Here is a 14,823-nt window from a genome sequence, read left to right on the forward strand (position 1 = left end):
GAAAGTAGTCTTGTCATTCTTGTAGTCTTGTTTTTTGTGGTTTTATCTAATTTTTGGTCCAAGTATTTTTCATTTATAGTCCCTTGTCACTGTTTGTGTGTGTGATTTGTGCAGTGGTAGTGGAGGAGTGTGTTGTTTGTCTTTTTATTTTTCTGTGTTAAGTGTTTAGACACACAATTATGTGTGACTCAGAGGTGGGTGAGGTGGAGGGTGTGAGTGAGGGGGAGGAGGTCGGTCAGGTGGAGGAGGTGAGTGTGAGTGAGGTTAGTGAGGTGGAGGAGGTGGGTGAGGTTGCTGCAGCAGCCTCAAGTGACAGTGATAGTGACAGTCAGAGAGCTCCGCAGCCACGCACCACTACTAAGACTGGGTGTAATGTAAAGTTTAGTTATGCAGAAAATGTGGCATTGGTGCGGGAGCTGATGAAGTATCAGCGGCAGCTATTTGGGCCTGAGTCAGCCAAGGTGCCAACACAGAGGAAGACGGTGTTGTGGGAGAAAGTAGTTGCTGCTGTAAATAGTGAGGGGGTGGTGAAGCGGACGGAGGACAAGTGCCGCAAACGGTACTATGACATAAAGCGACGTGTCAAGTCCAAAATGGCCAAGGTGGCGAAGTCGGCTCGCAAAACCGGTGGTGGTCTGCCCTTTATTGCCACATATCTAGACTATGAGGAGCCCATGCGGACTATAATCCCTCCAGAAGTAGTGTCTGCAACCCATGTTCGGGATTCCGATCGCCCCAGGAAGGATGGTGAGCATGTGTATTTGCCTTAACATACTATGACATTACTTCTGGCTTACTGTATGTTTTAAATGTGTGTTATGTGACGTTGCATATTACTCCCATCTTCAAGTGTACGTCATCAAATACATTGTTTTTGGGTCATGTTTCATACAAAAGTCAATGTAACGTCTTACTTGCTTGTATGTCATGTGGTTTTTGGACAGTACATTTTCCATGTGTAGTTTGGACTTGGTGTGTCATTGAATTGTCCCGCAATAATGTTTTCCTTTTGCACATTGTACATTTTGAAAGTTGGAATATGTTTTTTATTTCAGTTATCCATGTGCAATGTTTCCAAATCAGTGGTTGATATGTTAGAGGCTGGAGTAGTGCAAAGTGTCTTTGAAGGCAGTTACATGTGTAATTTCATTAGTACTCAATGTAATATTGTTTAAGTCAAGGCCACTATTTGCTGGTTCATTTTGAGTCTGTATTTGTACACTGACACAACAACTGCAGACTTAGTTACCTTACTGTTTTTTTTTTTAATTATTTATTAGTTCTTTTTGTTGGCCTCATATTGTGGTAATGTGTGTTTGGAGTGCCACATCACAGACCTATTTCTATATTGCATCTGTAATTTTTTTCCTTTTATTAGAAAATGAAGCTGTGTGTGTTTTGACTTGTTAGTGTATGTTTTTGGAATTGTGTCCTATGTCTGTGTCCTGTATATGATTCCCTGTGTTGCACTTTCCATAGTGCATATGGCTATTGGATGATGTTTTGGGTTTGATGTTGTGCTTTTTGTGTTTAATGTCCTTATTTTTAAATTCATAATAAAACATCCATTTTTTAAAGATGTAATGTTTATAAGCATAATGGGTGGATGAATAGCATGAATATTTTTTTTTTTGGGGGATTTACAGTGTTGAAAAAAAGCAGTACTGGTCGTCCTACAGTCACTCCCATCACATCTGATGATGATGACGCTGCGGAAGCAGGTAAAGTGTCCATTGTAGTATAGGTTAGGTTTGTAAATGAATGGCCATAACAAAATGTCACTTTCAATACTAGGTCCATCCAAAGAAGTCTTAAGCAGCAGAAGGCGCACTTCTGGAACACACCACAAAAAACATCTGCCAGCAAAGAAAGCAAGGTCTGATGTCCAGGGCCAACCACAGCAGGCTACCCCGCCACGAAGTTAATCTACTGTTTGTTCGGTGCCCCCACTCTAAATTTTGGACACACCTCCAAGACGCCAACCACACTCTCCTCATCTTGATTGTGAGTAACAAACTGTGATAACAATTAAAATGTCAGATCTTTAAAAAACCATTTACTTAAACTCATTAAGTAAATACCCATCAAAATCTGCTATACTTACACAAGTCAGTAAAACATGAAATGGAAACCTAACAAAATGGCCTTCACAACATCCAGTAAAGATATGTATGTCCACATCAGCCATACAGTAGCACAATGTGTGGAAGATGCTGCAACAGAAACTCATGTGTAAGCTTTGCAAATAGTAAGGTTGTTAGAATCATTTACACATGTGTGTTTGTCCTAACATTGCCAACTGCATACAAAAACATTACTATGTTTTGGTTGGAGACACTATAAGGCAACACATTACGGATTACAATGTGTTTTTAGGCAGGAGTATGTATGATGTACCATACAACTCATGTGTTTGCTTTCAGAATGAAGTAACCAGACACATTTGCCACAAACAGGCATACTGTATGTATGTATTTAAGTAATGAGTGATGATGTTGCTAGGCCGGATATCTGAAAGCACCAGTCCATTACATGTGTTCCATGTTTAGTGCTTTGTACCAATGTATTAAACATATGGATAAGTAACGGATAAATGTTTTTAATTTCAGCTTCTAGTCCTGGTACCAGTATCCCTCCGCAACAACAGCAACACAGTGACATGGATGACACAATCATGTTAGAAATGCATCCAGTAATCGAAGGAATCAGCCCCCAGCACCTGTGAGTACTCCACCACAGCAAAGCACACCACCACCCCAACACAGCCCAACAACACCAGTAACACAAGGCCCTGATCAAGTGTTCTGGACCATTTGGGCTAGACAGTAGGCCACTAATGAAGATTGCCTGCGTAGGCAGACCCAAATGTTTGCAAGCCTACCATCTCACCTCAGACAAATCAGCAGAAATCTGAGTAGACAAAATGAAACAAACACAAGAATTGCAAATACCATGGAAATCATTCGTGCAGACATTACACATGTCATGGGCAACTTACAGCGCATAATGGAAGAACAGCACAGACAACAGCAAAGCCATATCAACATTTTAGAAAGCAATCAAATGATCAATGAATCCATGTCCAGAATTGTAGACAATCAAAATGCTGCAACACGTGAACTCAATGCCACCCTCACTAACCTCAATGAAACACTCAGATCCCTGCAGCAACAGCAAACAAGCAGCAGTTCTGGTACGACTACTCCAAATGTAACGCCAGTGTGATCACCACCAAGGCGCTCCACCAGAGCACGCCAACACGACAGTGGTAAAGGCAAAGGCCAGGACAAGCAACCATCCAAATAAACATAAAAAAACACCCACACATTTCATTAAAGAGAAGAGAAACAAAACCCTTACCAAGTGTATGATTAACAGAATATATATAACACTTAGCTCCTTGACAATTTGTACAACATCATTAATTATAACTGGTACAAACAACAACAGGAATTTTGTACGCACATTTCTTCTTTATCATCTTTGTATTTTTTGTTAGCAGGAAACTGTTGTTTGAGCTGCACATAGATGTTAGCATGCAGAAAGCAGACCACTTGATTTTTTTCTAATCATTACTCTTTCTAGATTCTAATTATTCTTTGAGCCAGCAGACAGACTAATTGGCAGCCAGGCAGATTGTCTTAAGCAGGCAGAAAGCAGACCACTTGATTTTTTTTCTAACCATTACTCTTTCTAGATTCTAATCATTCTTTGAGCCAGGAGACAGACTAATTGGCAGCCAGGCAGATTGTCTTAAGCAGGCAGAAAGCAGAACACTTGATTTTTTTCTAATCATTACTCTTTCTAGATTCTAATCATTCTTTGAGCCAGTAGACAGACTAATTGGCAGCCAGCCAGATTCATCCATGACCAATACAATTTACAATGTGAATTGTAACTGTTTAACATTTCTTCTCTAGATTAATTGACAATAAAAACACAATTGAGTTGGCTAAAAGTGTCCTAATATGTTGGGGATAATATTTAGATAATTCAGTACGAAAATGACTAACATTATTGTTGTGCCATGTTTGTGTGTGTTAAAAATAAGTAATCAGATTTAAAAACATGATGCAGAAACAACAACATTTGAAATATTTGAAAGTTGAACACAAATGTTTGTAATAATGGATATATGTTGAAAAATGTGTATTGCCTTACAAATCTACAAATTTTGGGCTGCAAACATAAGGAAATAAATTATTTTGCATGAGAGAAGTTTGTGTCCCTTTTATAGGCATCCTAATTCAGGTTAGAATGATTTGTAAGTGTCAACACATGTAAACACAGCTGAAAAAAGCAGGTCTATTTTTTTGCCGCTTTTTTTACCGATTCGCAAAAAAATACGACCGCAATTGAGCACTCAGAAACTAACACCCAAATACGAATGAATAGTGAATTCCCGTATTCCATGAAATAACAGCCACGTTTGACCGATGGTCTATTCATTCGTATTTCTGAACGTTGTCATTCAAACCATTACGAATAGTCCAAACACTGCCGAGATTGGTGTTTAGTGAATTCCCTGATTGGGACTTAGAAAAAAAAAACACAAATCGGACAAACTCGGATTTTTAGTAAATACTGGCCATTGTTTTTTTTTTTTTTTAGAAAAGGAGATCACTGTGATAATTCCTCACACTTCAAAGGACAAATATTAAGGAATGAGAAATTGGCTTGATTTTACTGGAAAAAAAACCCACAAAGTTTTACTTACCATTAAATTCAATAAGCTGGGATAACTCTCTCCAACTCATCCTGCGTTGTCCAACAGCAGAAAGTAGACTACTAGTTCTAGTATAAGATACTAGTAACACTTGGAGGCCTTTCCCTAGTGTCAGCTAAAGCTGGTGGCAGTTGGTGATGGCCGTGTGTCACACATTAGTAACTGTGTAATAGCTCCTGTGAGAAGATGGGTTATGTGGCCATACACCTAATGATTTGTTGTTCAATCTGGCTGGTTTGAATGAAAATCTGGTAATGTATGGGAGCAAATGACAACTGACCATTTACTTCAAAGTGTTGGAAAGCTGACAAAAAACGTCGTTCACACAAATTGGTTAAATCAAATGGATTCAACCAAATTTGTCTGACCATTTTTGTCTGTTTTTCAGTGTTTGGGAGCAAATGTTCAACTGTCATTTGCTCCCATCCATTACCAGGTGTTCATTACAACCAGCCAGATTGGACAATAAATCTTTAGGTATTTGTCCAGCCTTAGTTAGAGGGACATTATCAGTACTGATGGCAGGGTCGTATGGGGCATCTACTGATACTATCTCAGTTCAGCAGTTGGACCCAGTGAGCTCAGTTGTCACCTATGGTGATCTCCAGTGTTCTCTATGGTAACAGCTGCCAAACATGGGGAATAACTATCCTGGCCCTGTTACAGCAATGAGCATGGCACTAAAGTAAAACACCCGGCCTACAGAAATCCCTTCTCTAGAATCGACAGAGGAAGGACGCTCAGTTATAATAATGGTGAAGGACAATTATGGGTGACAGCAGATGACTGTTCAGTGACTGATTGTTATATTGTGTCTCCACCTTCTGCTGTCTCTCCTCATTCCAACCATGCCACACCACCACTAGCTGCAGTGAAAGGCCAGTCACCAATGGCTGCTTTGTTATTGGTGGCTGGTAATGCTGCTGCCTGACATTTGCCATATGCACTTTCAGCAGCAGCTTCCATTGTTATTCCTGTACTTTATGAGCCTCATTCAGAGGTGTCACTGCTGCCATAAAGTGTTCCAGATGTTGGTCCTGCGGTGGGTTTACCCACAGGTGGATCTAATGGCATCTCACCAAATCATCAAATCAGTATGTGTCCAGAACAAGAGATCCAAAGGCAGTGGCAGTGGATGCGCTCACAATAGCATGGCCGTACAGCCTTGTGTATCTATTTCCACCATTTTCGTTGCTACCTCGGTTGCTAAAGCGAATCAAATGAGAGTCCACAACCGTCATACTAGTGGCGCCTCATTTGTCTCGGAGAGTTTTGTTCTCGGATCTCCGCGGTCTACTTGTAGACGATCCGTGGCCGCTTCTGCTGCGTACAGGGTCTGTTTCTTTACCCCGATTTAGCTTGGCTGCGTTTGATGGGGTGGCTGATGAAACCACTCTCTTAAGACGAGAGGACATCCACAGTCGGTTATACCAACCATATAACGTGCTAGGAAGCCAGTTACAGCAGCTCATTATCACAGGATTTGGCGAGCTTATAAAGGTTGGTGTGAAGCTCGGAAGTTTACGACATCTTCTTTCAAGTTATCCCGTTTAGCGACACTGAAGGTCCAGGTCTCTGCCTTGTCAATTTTCTCTCAAAGACGTTTGGCTCTTTTGCCAACAGTTCACACTTTCCTGCAAGGTGTCCTTAGAGTTCAACCTCCATTTAAACCACCTATAGCTCCATGGGACTTGAATCTTGTTTTAGATTTTGGGCAGTCTTCAATTTTTTTTACCTGTACAACAAGTGGATGTTAAATTTCTAACTTGAAAAACAGTTTTTCTATTAGCCTAAGCTTCGGCAAGGCATGTTTCAGAGTTAGGTGCGTTGTCATGTAAACCACCGTATCTGGTGTTTCATGATGACAGAGCAGAACTTTGGACGAATCCCGCTTTTCTACCAAAGGTAGTATCTTCTTTTCACATTAGTCAACCAATCGTAGTTCCTGTTTTTTTCAGAAGGTTCAGGAACTCCAGCTACTTTGGATGTGGTATGCGCACTTCGCATTTATGTAGCCCGAACATCAACAGTATGTAAAACGGATACATTGTTTGTACTCTATGATGCAGTTAAGATAGGTTGGCCAGCTTCCAAACAGACCTTGGCTAGATGGATTAAGCTGACCATTCGTCAAGCTCACTTTATGATAGTCTACAACCGCCTGCATCCGTTTCAGCACATTCCACGCGTTCTGTGGGAATGTCATGGGTAGCAGGTCGTGGAGCTTCTACGACGCAACTTTGCCGTGCGGCTACACGGTCATCAGTTCACACGTTTGTGCTCTATTACAAGTTTTATACGTTTGCGGCATCAGCATCTAGCTTTGGCTGTCTAGTGTTACAGCTGCCAACCAGCTCTCCCGCCCAAGATGGAAACTTTGGAACGTCCCAAGAGTACTCCAGTGACTCCTAGTGGATGAAAAAGAAAATAGGATTTACCAGATAAATTATTTTCTTTGAATCCACAGGGGGCACTGGACGCCCACCCAGAGCTGTTTCACCCGGCTTGTGGTAAGTTCAGTAAATCTTATGGTAACACACTCTCACCGACTTGTTGAAATATTACGGTGATTGTTATCTATTGTAGTGTCAGCTTTCTAGTTGTCCGTTATGTTATAATGTTATATGTAATTCTCCATTGTTCATCCTCCATTTTGCTCCTGTTCAGCTCAGTAAAACAACATTGAGGTATCTTGGAAGTATGGAGGGGGTGGAGGGTTACTAATTTAAATATTTAAATGTGCCTTTCCCTGCTGACGCCCCGTCCATATCCCAAGAGTACTCCAGTGCCCCCTGTGGATTCAAAGAAAAGGATTTATCTAGTCAGTACCAAAATCCTATTTTCACAATGTTTCCCAAACTCAGGGGCTAATTCAGTACTGATCTCTATTGTCATACCCTGCGCAGTTTCACAATTATCAAGAAACTGCACAGGCGCCAGTCCCATTCTGCGCATGTGCAGAACGGTTCCTGCATGATCGCAGGCAGCCCTCCGTAAGCCTCTGCCTGATTGACAGGCAGAGGCATTCGGGGGCGGGGACCACCAGCATTGCTGAAAATGGGGACGTGTCGCCCTGTTTTCCAGTAGTGGCGAGGCCAAGGTCTGCATCTAGAGACACAGATTTCTTGGCCTTGCATGGTTCCCTGCGACGCCCAGCCTGTGTAAGCTGAAGTTTACTCATCTGGACATTTTAGGGGAACATCGCAACAATTGGTCACAATGTTAATCCCAGGCTGCGACGCCGGTTGCAGTGCTGGGATTGCAAATGCAGCAAGGAGGTGTTTAACACCTCCTACTGCATGTGCATTTCTAGTGAACGCATTTGCAAGGCTGCCTGTGCACAGCTTTGCAAATGCAATCAGTGTTGAATGAGGGCGTAAGTACAGAACACATGTTTTCCAGATCTCCTAGTTGCTGTATAGACAGTATAGGTGTATTCATTACAAATTTTAAATGATCTGCAGATGGTGCTAATTATTTCTATTATACTAAGGTGATCTATAAACCATGCACTGTTATGGTTACCTTAGGATGAAGTGTGGGAAACATTGGTCAGTAGTACAGGCAGTAGGAGAGAGGGTCTAAAAAACATTGTGTGGCAAACATATTTATAAATAACGTAAGTGGTCAGGAAAAGTTTAAACATTCCATATTAAATATGCATACAGTACATCCGGAAAGTATCCACAGCGCTTCACTTTTTCCCCCCTCAAAATTCTACACATAATATCCCCATAATGACAATGTGAAACATTTTTTTTTCGATTTTTGCAAATTTATTAAAAATAAAAACTAAGAAATCACATGTACATAAGTATCCACAGCCTTTGCCATGAAGCCCAGACTTGAATCCGATTGAACATCTCTGGAGAGATCTGAAAATAGCTGAGCACCGACGCTTCCCATCCAACCTGATGGAGCTTGAGAGGTGCTTCAAAGAGGAATGGGCGAAACTGCCCAAAGATAGGTGTGCCAAGCTTGTGGCATCATATTCAAAATGACTTGATGCTGTAATTGCTGCCAAAGGGGCATCAACAAAGTATCAAGCAAAGGCTGTGAATACTTACAGTATGTACACATGATTTCTTAGTTTTCTATTTTTAATAAATTTGTAAAAATCTCAAAAAAACTTTTTTCACATTGTCATTATGGGGTATTGTGTGCAGAATTTTGAGGGAAAAAATTAATTTTCTCCAGCATCCATAAGGGATATTGGGGACAGATTAGTTTGATGGGTTATAGATGGGTCCAAAGGAGCCAGTGCACTTTAAATTTCTTCAACTGGGTGTACTGGCTCCTCCCCTCTATGCCTCCTCCTACAGGTCAGTTTAGAAAAAAGTGCCCTCAGGGGAGGATGCGCAAGTTCAAACACATTTTTCTTGCAAATAAATAATAGTTCAATAAAGTCAATAATAAATCAGATACTTAACAGAGTATTCATGCAGTGTGTCCAGAACCTGTGCACGGACTTAGACCTACTTTTCTCAACACACGTTTCACTAAGTATAGGCTTTTCTCAACAGAAGAAAAGATGATATTTTAATTAATATCAGGAAATATTTAATGTTTTAACAAAATTGTTATATAAGAGAGTGCCCCAGCAAAAGAGTCTTCTTTTCTTCGAATAATACATTATTCAACCCCATATGGTCAACATGCACATGTTCGACATGGTCAAAAGGTTGACAGTGAAAAGGTAGACACCTCAAAAGGTTGTCAATAGGTTGACAGTGAAAAGGTAGACAGGTACAAAAGGTCAACATAGTATAAAGGTCGACATGGAAATGGTTGACACCAAAAAGGTTGACACAGATTTTCTTGCATTTTTGGGTGTCATTTTGTATGCTTAGCCATATGACCCCAGTTAGTGTACCGTGCCCCCTCACAGCTTCAGCAGGTTACTATTCCTAATTATATACCATGTGGATGGTAAAATATGAAAGATTAAAAAATAATATATAAAACTTGTGTCGACCAATTTCATATTGACCGTTTGTACCTGTCAATCTTAAGCAGTATTGACCTTTTAAACGTTGACCTATTGACAATGTCAACCTTTTGTACCGGGCGACCTAATGCATGTCGACCACATTGGGTCAACCTATTGACTGTTGACCTTATTACTGTCTATTTATTGTCCGGATACCATCTGATAGACACAGAGACTGATCACTGTGTGAAAAAGAGTGATTGCATGAGAGTGGATTGGGTTAAACCTCAAGTCTAGGGACTGTGTTGAGAGACACACCAGTGTATCTATAATGAGTGCAGTGTGTGAGATACACATGGGCCCTTGGGGTCTAGGGGAGACCACACAGTTTTTCAGTACTTACCCTCCAGAGTCCTGCGTCAGCAGCAACAGCACTCCAGAAAACACTGGGAAAAATGGCACAGCTTCCATTTTCCTGTCACTTTGCACGTGCACAGTTGGAAACTCATTGGACAAATGCATACTAGACTCTGGGATAGCGGTAGGGTCTCCTAGTGAACTTAGTGCCCAGAGTCTTTTGCATGCTGGCTAGAGAGGAGAGGGCCTGGACAGAGGCTGCACATGGGCCGCTGGTGATACTCCTTTTGATTAGATTGTTCAAAGATGATTAGAAGTGTGTAGTTAAGTGGTATGTGAGGCTTTGTAGGCTATGAAAAAACCTTTTATTTTCCCACTCTCCCTCCCTCCCCAGTTTTGTTGTTAGCTGTTTTTAGATGGGAAAGAATGGCAGGTCACCGATTTGGGTTCAGATTTGTTAAGTTGAATAATGTTATGCTTTTCGGTGTGCTCATCTTCATTGACTTGTTTGGCCCCTGGAACACCCTGATGGGTGCTGTGTCATCATCCTACCAGGTGGGTGGTCATGTTTGAAGGTTGATTGGATACCAATTGTTAGTAACTGTTTGGGAATTTTTGGTTTGTGTACACCCATGACAATATCAGTTGGAACTGCATGTTGTTTGTTTGTTTGTTAGTTAGTTAGTTAGTTAGTTAGTTAGTTAGTTATTGTTGGAGTGGGATAGCTCGTCCTTTCTTTGCGCCATTACACTCTCATGGTATTTTTTGTGATAAATACATTGCAGAAGTTCAGGGAATGGATCACAGGGACAGAGCTTTCATGCAAACTCTGTCCCTGCATTCAATAATTGATACATGCATTCAGTTATCACAATGCAAATTGGGGTACATTTATCACATCCCATTTGCTTCGGAGATGTGGAATGAGATACATATGCCCCTAAATCTTTTACGTTATAATAAACTGAAATGAAGACAGTTATACAGATAACAGCATTGAACCGCAAACATGTATTGCTCTGTACTTGCATAAACAGTATGTAAAACTGCAATTGGAAACCTGTAAGCACAATGGGAAAACTCTGAGATAGGATTAGGGGGCACAAGCTGTATAGCCTTTAAATCCACCTACTATACATGCTCATGTTACACCCAGCTACCACCAGTTTTATTCTACAGGTGGAGATGCGATTGTGCTGTGTACAATTCTGAATTGCAAGTAGTTAATCAAAATCATGTATGCCTGGCTCCTAAGCACACACAGTGCGAAAAATAATGCGTTCTCTCCATAAAAGTTTTGTGCAACTCTGAATAAGTTGCTAAATGATAAAAGTAACAAGATAATTGACCCTAAAATATTTAAATTGTTAATTTTTACCTTTTCTTATCCGTAGGGTCTTCAAATCTTCATATTTTATACTCTGCGAGACCGCAGATTTCTGGAGAAGATAGCTGCTGCAATTCGGCTGTTTAATAAATGCAAGATATATATGAATTCACAGAAGTACTGGGTCAATAGAATGCAGCATAAAAAATCTAAGAGACATCTAGAAAAATTTAGGCATTTTTCAGACTCTGATGAATTAATTTCTGGATAATAGCAATTCTAAAAATAATGAAAAAAAATATTGAAAAACATTGTAATGTGGCAAAGCATTAGATATTTCATTTGTTGGAATACACTAAAACACACCAATCAGCACAAGTTTTTCGATCAACTCACTCAAATTTGTATATTTTATTGTTTACTCAGTTGATATTTGAGCTTCTCTAATGATTAACAACTCTTTATAAAGAGTGAGTGGGGTACTCATTATCTACTATTTGGCACCTAAAAGAAAGAATGCTGTATTGCAAGATGCCTTTATTTGTGTAATACCTCCATTTCAGAAGTGAGTCTTGGTACTTGGCAGCATCTTATATTAATGGTGAAGGTTTCAAGCCCACTTTTCTATGGAACAGTGTGTGAAATGGGTTCCTGTCTATAGACAGACAGTTAAAAGATAGACAGTCATTAGGTAGACACTATATGGTCGACAGTCAAAAGTCAGACACAAAAAAAGTTTTGGTTTTTTACAACTTTTGCCTCATTTACTATCCATGTCACAAACTATTACCTTTTAGTAAAGTTGTTGCGAGCGAAGCGAGGCACCGAGCCCAAAGCATGCAAGTGGATGAATTTCACCAAATTTGGGTTAAAAATGTTAAAAAACACAAAATAAAAATTATACATTTTTTGTGTTTGTTTTATGAGCCTGTCTGACTTTTGACCCCGTCTGACTTTTGACTGTCGACCATATAGTGTCTAACTAATGACTGTCTATCTTTTAACTGTCTATGAGCTATACCACAATCGTGTGAAACACAAAGGGGTTTCTGTCCACTGTATCGTCACATAAAACTGTTGTAATGTAGCAAAACGTTACAGAGAAGATTTAATTTGTTGGAATGGGTTCGATATGAAATACAGCGCATCAGGATGCCAGCAGTCATGACGTTGGAGTGTCTAAGTATCTTTAACACCCCCCCCTCCCCTAATCCCCTTGGGTTGGCGGCTAGAATGAACCCTCAGAGTATGGCAGCTAAGGCTAACCCTCAGGGGTTATAGAGTAAAATTCAGTTCCACACCAACTTAACATAGTATCATATGAATAATAACTATAATCAGAAACCAATATAAATACTGCTATTAATCCAATCTATAACAGACACTTATTGGTGGTGATCCCAAAATATTATTGTAGGTCATACTACAATGAAATTGAAAGGGAGAAAACACAGACTTTTTTTAGGTGCTCTCTTATAATAAATTACAACAGATGTAGGTCAAAATAAAGGTGTTCTGGTGAATTGCCTAAACTTAACATTTATTCTGTTTATAACTTTAAAATAATGACATATAGTACAAATGACTTAAAATTGTCGATTCACCCGGTAATCAATAAGGGTCAAGATAAATGGTGAACATATAGTTCAGGATGCCATATCCAAATTGGGCTCTAATTTGCAGTGATAATCTGTGATGAAAAGTATAGATGAGTAAAGTATTCATCCATCTATGAACAAAGGCCCACAGTACCCAGTGTTCCCGGTTGGTTTCACATCCAAGTACTAACTGGGCCTATCCTGCGTAGCTTCTGAATTTGAACAGGATCGGGCGTGTCCAGGACAGTATAGCTGTGGGCGATTGTCCCTGGATGATGGAAGAAAGAAGAGAACCCACTTCTGCTGTCTGTACTCTGCCTGGATCCGAAGCATAAAATGCTGGTCCCAGGTTTATTTCAGATGAGAGAGTGTTGGAAAAAGGAGACAGAATATCCCAATAAAGTGGGAGTGTCAATTAGGGCTCTGGTTGATCCATCATATCCCCTGGCCTGAAGGAGGAAAATACACTTCTGCTGTCTGTTGTGACTGCACTGATTTCACTGAAGAGAGCAAGGCCCAAGTCAGTACTGCTGTCAGTCAGATGAGAGAGTGATAAAGTATTATTTAATAAAATAGTAAAGATTGTGGTCATTTAGGATGATATTAAAATGATTGCATCACAGATGAGCTCTAGGATTATTGACAATAACATTACTGTGTAAACTTAATAAATGCTCTAATGCCGATTGTGTAAGGGAGTAAACTTTCCCATACAACAAGAATTGTCTGTGGAGTAAATATAATGTATTTATTGTAGGCAGGATGGTTTCTTACTTCTCACATAATGATAAGTGAGCTGCAGATCTATGTGACATAAAGCGTAGTATATTCTACAAACAGAGTGTCATGCAGATATTATATTTCAACAAAAATAACACTCGTATTGACACTAACCAATAAATTCTTAAATAATACACACTGTATATGGGATAAATTCGATATAGTTGTTATAGGCAGGATAATATCTCGCTTCATACAGAACAAATAGGCTGCAAATCTATAAAGCATAACATATTCTGCAAAAGAATTGTCATACAGATTTTTGCACAAAAAGCACTTATGTTCACAGAATTCAGTAAATACTTTAAGGAATAAATATCCCGATAACTGTGCTACACACGAGAATATAGAAACATATTCTGCAAAAAAATTATATATTTTACATGTGTATTTTAAGAGTTCCAACAGAGAATCTGCATGTATATTGATATTATTCAATTGAGTTAGCGCAAATAACTATGAAAGATAGAAAATCACTGTCAGAAACAGACAATGTATCAGAGGTGCATAGTAGACAAATCAAATAGTTAACAAGGTGTATGTATCCTAATAGGAATAAATCAGCTGGAATAAAAGCTCTGCATTGCCTATTAGATATCATCTAAAACCTAAAAATCACTATCAGAATTAGACAAAGTAGCAAAGGTTCACAATAAACAAATAAACTAGTTAACAAAGTATGTGCACCCTGATATGAATGAATCAGCTGGGATCAAGGTGACCCAGGATTGGTAACATATACCGCTATACTTATACAGCCCCGGTCCGAGCTGCCACACAATACATGTCTCCTCCCCCCTCCTCCAATTATAGGTTTTAGCTGGTGTTCAATAGGCTATGACAGAGGCTTAAAGCTGCATACTATTTATGTCTTATATTTAAACCTTAATGGAGTACGGACATGCAGCAATACTTTCACTATGATACAATGCCTTTCACCTTGATCCCCGCTGATTCATTCATATCAGTATTTTAAAGTTATAAACAGAATAAAAGTTAAGTTTTAGGCAATTCACCAGAAAACCTTTATTTTGACCTACATCTGTTGTAATTTATCATCAGAGTGCTCCCAAAAAAAGTATTTTTGTCTTTTCTTTCTCTCAAT

The 14,823-nt window shown here is 39.6% G+C and overlaps 1 protein-coding gene across 2 annotated transcripts in view; it reads left to right on the forward strand.

Annotated features, from left to right (window-relative positions):
* ADGRG7 (adhesion G protein-coupled receptor G7) overlaps positions 1-12,680 on the forward strand; it is a 90,385-nt gene extending 77,705 nt beyond the window's left edge. For both annotated transcript variants that reach the window (XM_063957362.1, XM_063957363.1), the window contains one exon: positions 11,408-12,680. In XM_063957362.1, coding sequence (XP_063813432.1) covers positions 11,408-11,611 — 204 coding nt within the window. In that variant the 3' untranslated portion in view covers positions 11,612-12,680. The remainder of the gene's footprint in view (positions 1-11,407) is intronic.
* Positions 12,681-14,823: the final 2,143 nt, after the last annotated feature.

This window comes from Pseudophryne corroboree, chromosome 2, assembly GCF_028390025.1.
Source record: "Pseudophryne corroboree isolate aPseCor3 chromosome 2, aPseCor3.hap2, whole genome shotgun sequence".
Taxonomy (NCBI): domain Eukaryota; kingdom Metazoa; phylum Chordata; class Amphibia; order Anura; family Myobatrachidae; genus Pseudophryne; species Pseudophryne corroboree.